This window comes from Equus przewalskii, chromosome 17 (assembly GCF_037783145.1).
Source record: "Equus przewalskii isolate Varuska chromosome 17, EquPr2, whole genome shotgun sequence".
NCBI lineage: Eukaryota > Metazoa > Chordata > Mammalia > Perissodactyla > Equidae > Equus > Equus przewalskii.
The window spans coordinates 70,855,302-70,873,269 of record NC_091847.1 but is presented as its reverse complement, the minus strand read 5'-3'; the positions used below and the strand labels follow the sequence as shown (position 1 = coordinate 70,873,269).

The 17,968-nt window shown below is 34.6% G+C and overlaps 1 protein-coding gene across 9 annotated transcripts in view; it reads right to left on the bottom strand.

The window, feature by feature from the left end:
- The window catches only part of SLC39A10 (solute carrier family 39 member 10), a 123,697-nt gene that overhangs the window by 19,668 nt on the left and 86,061 nt on the right, over positions 1 to 17,968 (bottom strand). For all 9 annotated transcript variants that reach the window (XM_070581703.1, XM_070581707.1, XM_070581710.1 and 6 more), the window contains 3 exons: positions 15,761 to 15,968; positions 4,883 to 5,052; positions 2,867 to 3,055 (listed from right to left, as the gene is read on the bottom strand). In XM_070581703.1, coding sequence (XP_070437804.1) covers positions 2,867 to 3,055; positions 4,883 to 5,052; positions 15,761 to 15,968 — 567 coding nt within the window. The remainder of the gene's footprint in view (positions 1 to 2,866; positions 3,056 to 4,882; positions 5,053 to 15,760; positions 15,969 to 17,968) is intronic.

Genomic DNA, 17,968 nt, shown 5'->3' with positions numbered 1-17,968 from the left:
GATGTAAGCCATTAAGTTTCGGGTTGTTCTGCTTTAGCAATAGATAACAGAAACTGGGGGAAACAGAAAATGTTCAAAAGAAAATAATATGGAGACATCCTAAAAAGAAGAAACGAAACAGCAGTCATGAGTTAAAGAAGGGAAAAGAGGGAGGAGGAGGAGCCAACAGCAGTACCCAAGTCAATGAGATGAACAGAGAGAGTAAAGAAGAAAGTGCGAACACCAGCTGGGATTTTGTTTAATGGCTTTGGGTCTGATTGTCCACTTTGCCAAGAGCTTGTCAAATCATTATCCTCAAAGACCCAACTTGCTGAATCTGGTCAGCATCTGGTAGATTATTTAACTTATGTTCTGAAAGCTTCCTTCCAATAAAGGATCCTTCTGTGCAGACAGTCAAATGTCTGTTCTACTCAAGTATCGCTAATTCCCTTTCTTCAAAAAATGCATTACACTTTTTCATCTTAGGTTACTTACTGTCCTATTTATCAGAGAGGAGATGCACTAATGTGTCTGCCCAGATTCCTTTCTTTGATATACTTGAAGAATTCCTTACTATTAGATTTAGAGCATGCCTCTGCCGAAGGTGTTCCTTTCAGTTTTTTACTTCCCACAATTTCAAATTTACAAAAAAGCTGCAATGTTCTGGGGACTCTATTTTCCTACATTAGTTTACTTTATAAAAATAAATGGATTTAATTTTGCCAGTAAGTTTAGATTCCAAATGACTTCAAGATTAAATTACGAAAAACAGAGGGGCCAGCCCAGTGGCGTATGGTTAAGTGTGCACACTCTGCTTTGGTGGCCCAGGGTTCACAGGTTCAGATCCTGGGCAAGGACCTATACAGTGTTTATCAAGTCATGCTATGGTGGCATCATACAAAATAGAGGAAGATTAACACAAACGTTAGCTCAGGGCCAATCTTCCTCACCAAATAAACCCCAAAAAAAACAAACTAAAAAAGCAAAACAAAACTTTTTAATTTTGAATTATCTCTTGAAGGACTACATTTTATACTTATCTGTAAGTTATACAGTGTCTAATATTTTGTACATATTGAATACTTAATATTTGCTGCTTCAATGTTAGTAGGTACATACAATTGAAGAAAATTAGGGCTTTACAGCAATTTCAAAACTTCTGTATATACTCTGCAATATGTAATTGTGTTCTAAATTAGGCACTCCCACAGAGGGACTCTAAATTCTTGTATTTCTTTCATGTAATCGACTGTGAAGTCTTCTTATTAATGCTCTCATTTAAATAATTCTCTTCATCACATCTCCTCCCCCTCTGTACACCATGACTCCAGTTTGCCCCCATTACCTCTTTTAAATTACTCTGCAGCAATCTCCTTCGCTAACTCATTTCCCTTCAGCCACTTTTACTTTGGCATCCCTTCCACTATATTCTACTCTTTCCCCATCCACATAACCTTCCACACAACTCTTCAAAATCCAAATGCTGTTAGATTTTCCTTCACTTTTCTCTAAGTTGATCCTCCCGAGTTCCTTTAGCATCCCTCAGATAATAATCCACTGGCTGCACCATCTTGATACTCCTCCTTTGGAGGCAATTAAATATGATGATGTCCTGACTACACTATGGCAATTAAAATTAAATACACTATTTGGAATACGATATGAAAATACAGATGAGAAGTAGGATTTATTTCCCATAGGTTTAGATAGCAACTGGAAATCATGGGGAAGGAGTCATAGTCCCACAGCTAGTTTGTGACTGGGCAAGACTAGGCTCACTCCCCCTGAATTCCAGTTCAGTTCACTCTTTATATGTTCTAAACCGTATTTTGTTTCAAGAGGATATGTACAAAACACATACATATACAAACTAAATATATACCAAAAAAATAGCATAACAGTTGTAGCGTAAAAGTGGACGGTATATATTATGATCATGACTATCCAGTATTCTTGAAGAAAAAGAAAAGATTCCCTCTTTTTTTGAATTTTTGCAGTTAAATAATAAAATGTCTGAATTTTCTAACTCTTTTTTTATGGAAAGCTTCCTAAAAATGTTCTTTAGATTTATTACTTAAAGAGAATAAACTGAAGATAATCAGCGTTAGTATCACAAACATGTTAGTGAGATATATTCAAGACAGAGCTTTGGAGACAGATGTGAACTGCGGGGGTCGGGGGGCAGGGGAGAGGTGGTGGTGTCAATCATAGTGGATGGTAGTGGCCCTGAACTTAATTTCTTGGAGGAAAAATTCTTTTAGGTATTTGTTTTATTTTCACAAATGTGACTTAAAACACAGACGTTCATGATAAGCAGTTTAATCAATAGTCCAAGCATCATCTCCTCAGTGGTTCATCACTACTGAGATCAATCACCATTTCCTTCATTTCATTCTATTTTCTTCCTACAAAGCCCCTTGAATCTAAATTCTTCTCACCTCCAGTACTTCTACCACTGACAAGGCATGTCTGATAAAGAAAGGTGCTCTGTGGAAATGTTTTCATCAGAAAATAGGACAATGAAAGCCACCTATACTTGAAAATATTACCGGAGAAGGCTGTTGGGACGTGCTTCTATTCATACATTTTTTCATTTTTATAATAAGCTCAAATTGGCCAATAACTTTTTCTATCCTATTTAAGTCAATAAGATGCAAGACAAATTTACTGAAACTGATACAGCTGGATTATAAATGCCAAAATAAATGTAATGACAAAATAATGGCAAAGATCAAAGGCAGTTTTTCCTCTGAAGATTATCTATTAAAAGACAGATATTTAAGATACACCAACACCAAAACTAAGAAAAGCAGATGGCCAGAAAACGATGGTTTCTGCTTTGAGTTTTACATCTAAGAAATGAAATAAACAATTAAAAACTACTTACTCTTTGCTGTTTGTAGTGCTTAAACATTCGAATGCAGTGTTCAATGATAAATAACAAGTAAATGCCTCCTAGAGCAACAAGTCCTTTTAATACAGCATCATATTCTTCCAAAAACTTCTTAGATTCATGTCCATGAGAATGTCCGTGCCCATGTGCATGTTGATGACTGTGATCATGTCCACCCTGAGACTATTAATAATAAGAAGAAACACTTCTAAATAATTAAAATGCTATTTTAAATTTTGAGATTATAATCTCCTAGAGGACACAGAAAAACTACCTTTCACTTTTTAAAGTGCTCCCTAAATATTATTTAACTTAAGTAGTCTTCCATTTAATTTTGCTATCCTACTGCATTTCAGAGTAACTCTAAAATAAGACCACACACTCAAATGCCTAGAGGGGTTAAGATACGGACCACAGTAAGAGAATCAAGCCAGCAGTAAGAAAATACGGAGTGACAAGTCCTTTGTAAATTGAACTGAACACGACCCAGATAAATGCCTAATATTTAGTAAAAATAAAACAAACTAATTCAACAGCAGGTCACCACTTGTGACTCCCTGTAATCTGATTTTTTCTTAAACTGATTATATTTTTATAATATTCTTCCCTTATAAATTATTTCAAAGAAGTATGAAGTGCTACCTCAGCACATACTGTGGTACGTTAGCCAAACTGTATACTTAAACGTGTGTGATTTCCTACATTTTAAAGCTTTGGCAAAAATAAAAAATAGCTTTACTTTTGTACATACATTTAATTGTGAAATGTACAAGTTTCACAATATTAATCTTAGAGAAATTAAAAATTAGAAAATTAGCTTTAAATATTGTCCTTCCTTGTAACACTTGCTTGTATTCTCTCCCCATTTGCTAGTGGTCAACAGAAGAGGTTTCTAAACCTCTCTAAGGAGTGAAGACCATTCAAAAAGGTAATAACTTTACTCAGTTAACACTTCTCAAGGGAAAAATAAGTTTAATAGCACTTAAACATTGTTCTCACTTCAACTGCTCTTATTAGGCCCAGTTCTGAAACGGACTGTTGCTACTCCTCACGGCTGGTAGAAAGGGCAAGCAAGGGTAGGAAAAGGGGGAAATAACATAATGAATCAACTTAATAAAAAAATTCACATTCACAGTTTTATGATTCATTCATTCATTTTTTTTCCTTAAAAAGGCAATACCATATACTGTTCTAGATACTAGATTTGGAATTCTCAACCAAGAGTGCAGAGGGGTGATGGTGTGAATAGAAAAAAATATTAAAGTCTGTAATTTTACATTTGGAAAAGAAAATGCCTCATTGTTTTCAGAATTTGAAGTAAAAACAATAACACTGGATCAAATACTCTTAACGAGCAACAGATAGACTTAAAAAGGTTGATAAGCAAGATACTAGGAGTGTGGGCTTACTTATGATCATTAGAAGTGCCCCCGAATGGAAGAAGACAACTGGTGGACAGGTGAAAAGATAAATGGCCCCTGTGCAAAGAGCTAAACACCTAAAAGAGTTAACCAAGTATGTCTGCCTACTCCTGCTCTAATTACGATGCCTGTGGCACACTGGTTAGATGCACAACTTTCTAAGACTCATAGACTTCTAGAGGCTTTCTTTCATACACACAGATAAAAAGATACATCACTCATTGACTTTTTAAGTATTCATTTTCATAAATGCTAATGGAGCAAAGTTTTAAAAAATTTCAGCTTTACTGAGGTATAAGTGACATAAAATAGTAAGATATTTAAAGTATACATCGTGGTGATTTGATATGCATGCATTGTGACAGGTGAAAGAAAACTAACGCTACCAGCCTTTGTTGCCATTTTAAAACCTAACAACTCAATTTACCTAAAAAATATTGCTATTAAAACTGTACAAATGGAAAAATATTTTAGCCTGTAAGCAAATAAAACAACACAAATATTATATTAGTGTGCTACAGCTTGCTAATGAAGGACTCTTTTAGCTTACATATTTTTAGTTCTTTTAAAGATTAAAAAGATTTCTTACATGGGGCAGCAGATGAAGAAGGGCATCTCCACTCATTGTTCCTACAGCTAGCGCAACAAGGAAAGTGAGAAGGAATTTGAAGCATCCTTGGTTAATGATGGGGACCAAGATCACGCCTAGCAAGGAAAGCAGGCTAATGACAGTGATAGAAATGATACCACAAATCCACGCTGTAGGAAAGAAATTAACAGTCAACATTAGTATGACAATATAAACCAAAAAAGCTCCAAAGAAGAATAAACATAAAATAACTGAGTCACGGAAGATAGATTATCTTACCCAGACCAGGCTTTTTAAGAAGCTTTATATTTTGGCACTGCGTGTTTGAAAACAAAACCACCATATAACCAACTCGAATACTTCAGAAAGAATTAAGAAACTCAGAGCAAGCTATAAATGGTATCTTCAGTAGCCCACCTTATTAGAAACACGGACTTAAAATGACTGCAGGCTGTGATGCACATTTAACATCTAGACTGTAAATAAAATTTCACCAATCGCTGAAGATAAAACCACAGCAATAAAACTGTTTATTTAGAGAGTATAATTATAAAACTCTCCAATGGGCATTAAAGGAAGCCAAGTATCTTATGCACCATACTCTGTAAATCTTTCTAATACAAAGTTTAAGAAACAACAGATCAGCCCAAAATGAAAATATAGTCACACGAGATACAAAAAAGGCTTATTACTGGTAGCTTTATTGTATTTCATTTCTTATTTTTACGAAGGATGACTCAGTCCTCTTTCCATTGACATCATCTCTCCTTCATACCCCAGTTCCAAACACCCTTTCCTCCAATTTGGCTTTCTGTACAATTTCCTTCTTTCTTTTTTTTAATCTCACTATGTAAGTTTAACTGGATCAGAACACAAGAGGAACATTTTCACAGTATGACTTGTGAGAAACATAGGTGTATTTGGGCTGTTCATAAGCGCGTAAGATACCAGAAATAAATGCCAGTGGTTCTGGGGTGGGGCACTTTCATTTAAAATGTGACATTACTTTCTATTAGTAACCTAAAACAAAATAGAAATGCTATGATTTAAAACTTAAATATGATTTAAAACTTAAAATTTAATGCTATGATTTAAAAAATTCCTATTTTAATATTTATCTATGGAAAATTCCACTGAATGATAATTTTGTCAAATTTTTAATCTAAAATGCTATTTTTCTAGTCAAATCTAACAGGACTATAAATCTGCTGAGAGACTTTATGTTAAGTCTTGTGATAAGAGAACAAAGGAAAAATGCATTTCCTCATCAAGATAACTTAAAATTTTCAAAGACAAAGAGAAGAAGAATAGGTAAGGAAATGAAACTAATTGACCCACTAAATGCTGAACTTTATCAATAAAATTGTTTATCCATTGGGTGTTTTAGTCACAGCATCCAATAACATTAACACTACCTAGCTAATTCTCGTTAGCTAAATTAGCTCACAGAATGAAAACAACAGGTCACCTATTACTAATGGAAGCTCTGTGCTTTATCCCATATCTAACAGATAACTATTAAGTGGCCACAGGTATACACAAAGTCAGGGAGCCAATAGTTACTGGCCAACCAAACCAACAAAAACATCACAGCTCTCAAGCTCCAATCATACTAGTGGGAAAGAGGGACAAAAAGTACCTATAATAACTAAATGGGACAAATTGAGGCTGGTAACAAAAACATTAACCTGGAAATAAAATGTCTCATATATTAGTATATAACTCTCCCTCCCCAAATATATTTTTCCTTAGTTTGGCAATAATCCAATCTAGGAGCAATTTATCTCAAAACAATCTAAAAGCAACTTCAATTTAGAACTTAAACAGCACTAAGCTAATTAGAAAAGCCAGTAATTCATATTCCAAGAGACTCTGTAGTAGGAAAAAAAAACTGTACACTCACTAATGTAAATATATATGAATAAGGACTGCCAAAACTACACACAAGACCCAAAACACCATTCAAATTTGATAATTTTCATAAGTATTAGAAATTCTTATTAATCAGAATTATTTTGGCCAAACATTTACTGGAATTAGTCACCAAAATTACCCAATAAAAGTATTTCTTATTTTATTCCTATGTTTCAATTGATAGCCAAGAAATTCCTATAACCAGGTTAAGATACTAAATTGAAATCCACATTAGCCAAAATCTAGTTGGGTAAATCTTGTTAACCTGATTTATTCTTTTTTCTAGTATTACATTATATTTTACACTGAGAAATACATATTCATTCATTTCTGTATTTGCCTATTAAGATATTTATAATAGAAATTAAATGTCTAAATCTTAACATAGAAAGAATACCATTAATTTGTACAGTGGACATCTGAGATGATTAACAACTTATACAATATAATTTAACAAGCTAATAAAAATCTTAGCACTACATGCATATTTTAAAATTTGAGCTTATAAGATTATAAAATGAGACCCTATTAAACCAACATATAAATATTCCTATAAACATATTTATAAAAATCTAATCAGTAAAGACTTGAGAAAAATGCGATTCTATTTCCTAATCATAAAAATTATATCTGAAAATGAACATTATTCTCGGTATGTATCTCCTTTCTAAAAGTCTCAGCATATTAACTTCTGGCTAAGGGTATCTTGAATATGAAGAAAAGTCCAAGAAAGAGTCTACGAAGCCGTAAACATTTTGCAATGTTCTGAGATGATTTATACTCTCAAATGACTTTTGGTTAATAAGCCAAAAACCAAGTTAGCAAATGACAAAACAATCAAAATTGAATTCAGTGAAAATCAATTTGCCAACATGCAAACAAGTGAGCTAAATACATTATAACTGAAATCCAATCACTGGTAGATTGACACACTAAATTAGCAAAGTGCTTACACATGTAGTTGGGGGAGGGTTTGTGTGAAAGGGGCATGAATTCATGTGTGCACAAATGGGTATATGTCACATATTACACACTCCCAGTGACAATTTCTCATGTATCAGCTCTGATAATTATACCTCTTTCTCATCCAGGTGTGAAAGCAAGTAACTGAAATAAGAAATGTTTGAAAGAGAGAAGCCCACTATGATCAGAAAATCTTTGGCATTTGTCATATTTGACATCTAAAATTCAGAAAATACAAAAAAAATCACAATCCCATAAAGGAGAAAGCCTTACATAAATCAATCCAGGGTCATACCATTGCCCAACTTCAAGAGCACCATTCTCATTGTATCTTTGAGGGAGTGACATTTACTTAGAGTACAGTATGAATGATACCACTTGAAGTTGTTTAAGAAATGGTATTATACTGAGCTTGGACAGTTGCCCCTCCAAAATAAGTTGACATATACATACATACACACACACACACACACACACACACACACACACTTTAAAAAAAATACAAATGCTTTTGGGTTTTTGGTTAGATAGTAAAATGACTGGCAATAAATTGGCTACTGAGAAACAGCAACGAAAAGCCAAGAATCAGAAAAAGACTTTGCTTTTAGATTAAAATTAAATAATTGATATATAACTTTGAACATCTTATTTAACTCTTTAAAACAGTTTTCCCATTTTACCAACTAGAGGAAATACATATGGTATGCTTGCTACCTTCAAACGATTTTTTAATTGATTTAAAAAAATAACCAATTCTAGGACTAAAAAGGATCCTGTAACTTCCAGTAACATTTTTTGTACATAAAACATAGAGGGCACAATTGGGACTATTATAAAATAGTTTATTACTCCTCTGTGTACACATTGTATTGATCGACAGAGTTGGAAATTAGAAAAACTATTTTCAAAAATGTCAAGTATTCTGCCCCATTAAAAAGACAATTTTTTAAATTTCTTCCTTACTAGTAGCTATTTGAACTGGCAACATACTAGCTATTGTCATACTATATAGCTAGAAAGGACTTTAATAATCTACACTAGTATTCCTCAAACTGTCTTCATCTACGTTAAATAATAACACTTCACATCTACTAGAATGGGGAAAAAAAAAGAAAGAAAAACATTTTGGCAAAGATGTGGAGAATCTGGAACCCTTGTACATTGCTGGTAGGAACATAAAATAGTGTACCCACTGTAGAAAAAGTTTGGTAGTTCCTCAAAAAGCAGAATAGGATCAGCACATAACCTAGGAATTCCACTCCCAGGTAGATACATACCCAAAAGGACTGAAAGCTGAGACTTAGATACTTGTATGCCCGTGTCCATTACAGCATTATTCACAATAGCCAAGAGGTGAAAACAACCCAAGTGTCCATCCATGGATGAAAAGAGTAACAAAATGTGGTAATATAGACGCAATGGAATATTATTCAGCCATAAAAAGGAACGAAGAGCCAGGCCTGATGGTCTAGTGGTTTAATATTTGGTGCTCTCACCCCCAAGGCCTAGGTTCCTTTCCTGATTAGAGAACCACACTACCCATCGGTGTGTTGGCATACTGTGGTGGCTGCATATTGCTGTGACACCAAAAGCTATGCCACTAGTATTTCAAATACCAGCACGGTCGCCCATGGTGGACAAGTTTCAGTGGAGTTTCCAGACTAAGACAGACTAGGAGGAAGGACTTGGCTACCCACTTGTGAAAAATCTGACCATGAAACCCCTGTGAATAGCAGTGGAGCATTGTCTAACACAGCGCCAGAAGGTGAGAGAGGACAGCGCGAGACAACTGAGCAGGGCTCTGCTCTGCTGTACGCAGGGCCGCTAGAGGCCAGAATCCACTCGATCACGCTAATACCAAAAAGGAATGAAGTTCTGATACATGCTACAATGTGGATGAACCCTGAAAACATTATGCTGAGTGAAATAAACCAGACAAATATATAAATTAAATAAATATAATTAATAAAAAGACAAATATTGTCTGATTCTACTTATATCAACTATCTAGAATAGTCAAATTCATAGAGAAAAAAGGAAGGCTAGAGGTTACAGGGGCTTCAGGTAGGGGAAAATGAGGAATTATTGCTTAACAGTTACACACCTTCTATTTGGGGTGATAAAAAAAGTTTTAAAAATAGATAGTGAGATGATTGCATAATATTGTGAATGTAACAAATAACATTGATATGTACACCTCAATGGTTAAAATGGCAAATTTTTTGTGTGTGCCCATGAGGGATATTTGCTCTGAGATAATATCAGTTGTCAATCAGTTGTCAATCTTCTTTTTTTTTTTGCCTGAGGAAGATTAGCCCTGAGCTAACATCTGTGCCAATGTTCCTCTGCTTTGTATGTGGGATGCCCCCACAGCATGGCTGAGGAGTGGTGTAGATCTGCACCTGGGACCCGAACCTGCAACCCTGGGCTGCTGAAGTGGAGCACACAGAACTTTAACCACTCAGCCACGGGGTCGGCCCCCAAAATGGCAAATTTTATACTGCATATATTTTACCATTAAAAAAAAGTTAAACAGCTAGCTAAGATGGCAAAGTCACAACTAAACCCAAAGTCCTCTCTTAATGCAGTTTTCTCCACTAAATCAGAGTATTTTAACAGAATTATTGGCCAAGTGATTTATTTATCACTTATGTATTTACCTCATAAAGGTGGCTTCACATAAAAGAAGATCTATAAGAAAAATAAGTACAATTAAACATGAAGGAAGGAATATATTATTATTAATCCAAATGGCAATCAATTTTTCGAAATTTGAGCTAATTAGGATAGAAGGAGAGGAACAAAAGATTACTACAAAACAAACTTGTAACTACATGAAGTTATTCAGAATATACCTATACTTATTTCAATGTCACCTAAAAATATATCTAAGAGTAAGGTTAATTAAAGTATTTATGTCTCATCTAACATGAATTATCACTTATTTTTGCCAGTGCCAAGAAATAAGGGACAAAGAGCTACATTTCCCATTTCAGATAAATCAGAAAATTTCCAGATATTTTCTATAGATCGCAACCATTCCATCACAACTGTTTCATTAGCAAAACAGCCCTACTATTCCCATAAGTGTGTTATTATAGATAAACGTTTTCTTATACAGATTTACTGTTGATTTTTAAAAATAATCTTAGTTTTCCAGCACTAAAAATTTAAGTAATAGTCATTCTCCTAACAACTTGTAAATCTTCGTCAAGGAAAATTACAATCCTTTCAACCTATGAGAAGTAAAGTTGACTTGAATTTATGGTACTTAAAATACTTTCCTATGCTATTTAAATACTTATTTTTAGAATTAATAACATTTACATTTAAGCTTACATAAATTCTATTGTAATTTCCTAGGTGTAGAAGAAAGCAATTCAGGCAATAAAATTGTTTTGATTTTTTCAATCACAATTTGGTATAAAGCAAAAAAAAACCCCCCAAAATAGCAATAAAAAACAAGCAATAAAAGGCATCTTTTATAAAACTTATACCAAACTAACAACATGCAAACTATTAAATAGAACTAGCAATGTTTTCTTTATTTGCACCCAAGATACCATGTGCAATAAAGAATGCTAAATGTCTGAAATAAGCTTCCCTTAGTCTGCAAATTAGGTCGCTTACAACGTTAAAGGTCTCCAAGCTTTCGTTATTCACCAACTCCCTTCCTCATTATCGAGGGAGAAAAAGCATTCTTTTAAAAAGAAGCGCTCATCTGTGGAAACTTTCTAATTAATGTGGTTCAAAGCATGTGCAAGATGGCAGTTTCCTACACTGTTTCAGCATTTTAATTGGCAGAAAATGCTTAGTGGCCTCTTCACAACCCCCCCCCCGCCCCCCGGTAATTAATCGAGGGTCAACTCTATGAGTAAATGAACCAATCTCGGGAAACAAACCATTTCTACCATGCACAGTATACAGCATATTTGGTTTACAGCCGTCTTTGAACAGTTAATGAGGTAGTAGCTGTGTACTGTGGGAGATTTATACACAACAAGTTAACCTTTCTTAATGGTGCAGTAGTCATTAAAAGTAATTACTAGCAGGGCATTCTCTCTAACAATTATTAACATCTATCAGGGCATAATTAATTTAAGCTTCATTTCTGACACTGCTAATAACCACCTGCAAACAACTAATCAATATTCACTATTAGTAATGTATTTGTTTTCAAAACAAGTGCAATTTCCTCTAAGGCTTATCAGATTGAATAAGCTGTAATTTGCAATATTACTATAGTCAAGCATCTGTCAATAGCTTCGTTAAAATATACACATTATGTATGTCAATATTACAACATAGATAACTTTAAGTCATAATCTCCAGTTGATGTGAAAACAAAGAACTAAAATTTTTTAAAAGCCTTAGAAATAAAAAAGTCTTTTGAATTCTAGATGCAACAATCTTCTTTTTTCCCTGTAAAGAACAAATTTCTTTTCTTTTCTTTTTTTGTGTGAGGAAGATGGGCCCTGAGCCAACATCTGTTGCCAACCTTTCTCTTTTTGCTTGAGGAAGACTGTCGCTGAGCTAACATCTGTGCCATCTTCCCCTATTTTGTATGTGGGATGCTGCCACAGCATGGTTTGATAAGTGGTGTGTAGGCCTGCGCTCAGGATCTGAACCTGCAAACGCTGGGCTGCCGAAGCAGAGTGCATGAACTTAACCACTATGCCCCCAGGCTGGCCACAAATGTATTTTATTTTTAACCAAATTAAACAATCTCAGACCCAGCTTCCTCGTTTCTCCTGCCCCAGGGAGAATTTATAAGCTCCTGAGAGAGACTGTAGCTCCTAAGGCATTCACTAATCTACAAAGATTGAGGAGCATAAAGCCAGGAAAGGGGACATACTTTACCTATGCAAAGATGCGAATTCTAACCTAGTGTGTGGACTCACTTTCTCTGCCTTTACTGATCTTACCAGACTGAACCCAGCTTGTCTACCTGGAAGAGCATTCTTAGATTTTTCTTGACTAATCTATACTTACAGCAATAGTTACTTATATGTACCAACATCTACCTCTACCACTTTCCTACATCTGCATTGTCTGTCAAAACATTACTAAATATACTCTCCTTATCTCCCTGTCATTTACATTCTAGCAAAGCATACTTAAGAACTTCTAGCAGGAAGCAGTAGAGCTTAGCATAAGAGAAGAACTTAGTGGTTACGATTACAGGCTTTAGATGGAGAATATTCTAGTTCATATCATGGCTCCGCTACCTGGCAGCTACGTGACCTTGAGCAAGTTACTTAACTTCTCAAAGCCTCCTTTCCTCAGCAAATTTAAGTAAATAAAAGTGTCTATCTTAAATTAAATATCTTTACCTTATAAAACTGTTTAGAACACATAGTAAGGTTCCAATAAATATGGGCTATTATGATTAATTTATCTAAAGTTATTTTCCTATTGCAAAGAAATTAATCAAGAATAGGTAGGTACCTGGGAGACTTACTTTGTTATGTGCTGAGAGCACTTCCTTTTATTTGTACTCTTTAAAGCTTTAAGGACCATCTCTATCCCAAATAAAATTCTTATATACTGAAATGTGATATTCTTAAATATGTCCACCCTATCCCTCCACTATGAAAAATTTTAAAATTCTGCCCTTCCAATCTTTTACCTTGCAGAATTCCATTTTTAGCCCATATTCATACTTCTCAATTTCATCTTTTATTTACTATGCAAAAGCACCATTACAACTTGGGGCATTTCAAGCAGAACTGCGTTCATCATGATTTTACACATGATGAAGTTCATGAAAATCCCACCCATTCTAAGACCACCATATTATCAAACTACACTAGGCTGATTGATATATTCATAAAATGATCTTCAAAGACTCATTTTCAAGAAGTGTCTTTCCTGGGTTGTAAGTGAAAGCTTATAGACTAATACCAAGTGATTTTTTCAATCAATAAATATATGAGCTCTTACTTTTTGTCCAAGGTACCCTCTATCTTAGGCACTAGGGGATGAAAGACTCCATCACTTCCTTTAGGCAACTGAAGTTCAACAAAAACAGATAACTAATCCAATTATTAAGATCCCCTAAGCTCTGTACTATGATGGAGGCACGAGAGGATGTCAAGGAAGGGGACTTAGTTAAGGCTAGGATAGTCAGTAAGTCTCCCCAAAGGGGCTAATCCTTGAGCTGAATCTTTGCGGAATCACAGTAGTCAATCAAGTAGAGAGGTTTAGAATGTGAAAAGGCAGAGAGGAATGAGGGAAAAACAGCATCATCTGTTATCAGGAGTTCATTATGGTTAGAGCTGAGAGGAAAGAAATAAATGGTGGAGGATAAGGATGGAAAGGTAGGTAGGCAGGCAGGGGTCATATTCTGGAAAGTCTGACGGGCCAAGTGAATGACTCTGAACTTTGAACAATATAGCATAACGCGGTTTCCTAAAACATACGAGAAAAAATATAACTAGAACATCACACCAAATCCATGTTCTCATAGATGTTATTGCTTATAATATAAAAGATATAAAGAAAAATATTAGACAGTTAATGAAAAACATTAAATAGTGTAAAGAAAAATGGGAAAAACCATAAAGGTGACACCAGAATTAACTAAATTTGGAAGATAATAGCATAGTCATTAATTGCCCAGAGGATTTATGAGAAAACCTTAAGGTTGGTGGGCTCTATGATTTATTAGGCCTGGGAACTGTGTGCAAATTACTAAACTTTTCTATACCTCAGCTTCCTTATCTTTAAAAACAAGAATCATATAACAGTTCTTTCATGTAATAATTTAATAGATTATTGTTACAATTTAATGAAAAAATGCATATAAAAGACTTAGCACACAAATAGCAAAATGCTTAAACTTCCTAGTTTGATCCTAGCGCTATCACTTACCAGCTCTGAGACCCCTGGGAAAGTTATTAGATAACATTCTCCACCTCACAGGACTATTGTGAGGAGTAAACAAATTGATTTTAAAACAGTGACTGCAATATGTATTTGTTAATAAATAAAATAAAAATATGTATTAACCAAACTCTTAACTATCACTAAAAAGAAAAAACTCTGTCACAGAATCTCATTTGCCATTTTAGAAAGATAAATCGAGCTTAAGTGCTAAGGATGACCTACAAAGGGGACAGGAACACAAGCAGGGAAGATTGAGTTATTTCAACTATTGAGTAAAGAACCAAGAAGGACCTGAATTAAAGTTATGACAGAGTGGATGGAGCTAGAAGATACTTACGAGAAGACTCAACTGGACTTGACAATTGATTATACAAGGGAAAAAGAGAAACAAAAACAAAAAACCTAAGAGAAAAAAAGCCAAAGATTTTCAGATTTTCTCAAAGAATGAACTGTAACAGCATTTGGGAGTGAACAAGAGGTAAAAACTTTACGTGGAGTAGAAGTTTTGAAAAATATTAAGTGGGAGATACCCACGAACATCAAGGTGGAGCTAACTAGCCAACTGGATGCCATGCGCCTGGAGAGAAGCTTAAAAATAGTTTTGGTTTTACCTTAGTTGAAGCTCTCTAGATGTGCCCATGACGAAGTTCATGTGCCAATCACCGGCATTTCTGAGACGTTCCTAGAGTTTAACCACAGACTTCCCTTTTTACTTCCTTAAAAACTTCATAATCTTAGCTTTTTGCAAGAGGCCCTCAACTCTGTTAAATGTTAAGTAATTATAACACCAAATAACTTAAATTACAGGCCCCATTATCAACACTTGCCCATCAAGAAGGATCTATTTATCACAAACCTGTACTTTCTTTTTATTCTAGTTCTCTATCCATAGCAAAACATCCCTCTATAATGCCAGAAGAGATAAGTAAATGTTACTGTGCCTCCCATCTTCCCCTGATCTTTTTTAAGCACACATATCTAAACCTCATTAAAACATATTGAAAGTCACCAAAAGGAAGGCAGTAATTTAGAATTACTCTCCAATTCAACTACATTAAAAAATAAATATATAAAGAGACTATTTTGAGGAGAAAAAACTTAAGTCTTTCTTACCTGATGCCCCTATATTTGTCTTATCTTCAGGAACCAGATTTTTATCCTTATTTAAATCTTCAACTAAAAGTTTGTCAAAATGCTCAATACAAAGTCTGCTGTCAATTTGATATAACAAAGCAGGGCAAAGGTATGTAAATAGATCCGGTGAGATTGGAGAGTTGGCACCGTGACCATAGTATTTTAACAACTGAGTGACGTTCAAACACTGCAAGGAAAGTGATAAAACAAATTAAGTAAAAAGAGTACTTTAAGAAGGTTAAGTAGAAAAATAAATTACTATATAATAAAAAATATTCTAAATATCATTTAAAAATAATCTGTAATACACAGATATGTATTACAAATAAAGCTTTCTGATAGAAATTTACGATAGGAATACATTCAACTTGATTACTGAAGACTTTTTATGGATTTTAACCATTTTCCACTCCAACACATGAAAGATAATGACTTTCTGCCATTGATAAGAGTAACTCACAGTTACATTTCCAAGATTCTTAAGGGGTGAGGAGAAAAATCACTTCCCCGGTCAAAGTACAATCATCAATCACTCAAGATTCTTATTTGTGAAATAGTGTTAAACAGAGTACTTTAATAACTTTATATTAAAATATGCCATAATATAGACATTTTTACTGCCTAAGGCACCCCAAAAGAATATTATATTGAAGAATTCTATCCCAGTGCTAAAACCAGAAGACGAAGAAAAGGCAGCTTCATCCACTGGTACTTTAAGTATAATATACAACAAAACAAACAGCAAACAAGTTTGGACCTATCACATAGTGAAAACAAACATCTAAAATTAATGCAAAGAAGACTGTGCTGCCTCCTCTTCACACCTATCAATGCTGGTTGCATTCTTGTTTACTGAACTGCTATCTGATTATGATTTTATCTATGGTCCGAAAAACCAAATCAAAATATACAAACAGACAGACAATTCTTCTTAGGTCTGAACATGAGGTACCATCCTATCCAATGCACAGAACATTTCCAGAAATCCTGAGAAAATTCCCAATATGCATCAGACCTGTGAGGATACAAAATAACAGGTCTATGATGCAGACCCCAGTCTGACACAAAGAGTAAACATTAATGATAATATCCAGATATTATCAACAAAAGATTCTAGGATATTATCCAGAGTAATAAATGAATATATTTCCTTAAAAGTAGACTTAAGATTTTAAATATAACTTATTTTAAAATCAGTATTTATAACTGTTAAGAACCAAATATCTGATGATTTATCTAGGGAAGAAACAAAGATATTTACTTAGATGCAAAACATACTTCAATAACAGAGACAGAAACAGCAAAGGGTGAGGTCATTTTCCACATTAGATGGTGCTGCTTTTCATCCGTATGAACAAAAACGTCAATAATTTTTTCTAAACTTTAAAAAGACTGCTAAAAATTAGAATAAACAACGGTGTTGATATACCTTTAACGAAACAAAAATAAATGTGTTTAAGGTGAACAGTTTAAAAAAAAAATCAAGAAGGAACCAACCAAATGTGAGAGCATTTAAAAGAGCATGAAAATTTAGAAAATGCACCATCCCATTACTATTGGAGTTTCTTATTATTATATCTTTTTGCATTCATCCTAAACCTGCCAAAGGCATGAGAAAAGACTAACTCCACGAGCAAGCAGGCCCTATCATAACCTGACAGAAAACTAACCTACTGTATGTGCAGAATACCAGACTTTGGAGCTAGACCAATGACTGGGAACCATTCCACAGTTAATTCATTAAGTTAATAATTATGAAAAAGAAACTGTCAGGGCCGGCCTGATGGTGCAGCAGTTAAGTTTGAGGGTTCCACTTTGGCAGCCCAGAGTTAACTGGTTCAGATCCCGGGTGCGGACATGGCACCGCATGGTACCCCATGCTGTGGTAGGCGTCCCACATATAAAGTAGAGGAAGATGGGCACAGATGTGAGCTCAGGGCCAGTCTTCCTCAGCAAAAAGAGGAGGATTGGCGGCAGATCTTAGGTCAGGGCTAATCTTCCTAAAACAAAAAGAAACTGTCATGTCACTTTCCAAAAGGAAAGGTTGAACAAAAAAAGCTTTAATTCTCAAATATCTAGAAACCAGCTAACAGTAACAACATGAAAACTACCTTGGGGAGTCAAAACAAGTCATAAGCAAGACAGTAAAATAAGGAAAGAAAATAACTGATATATTTTCTAACAACT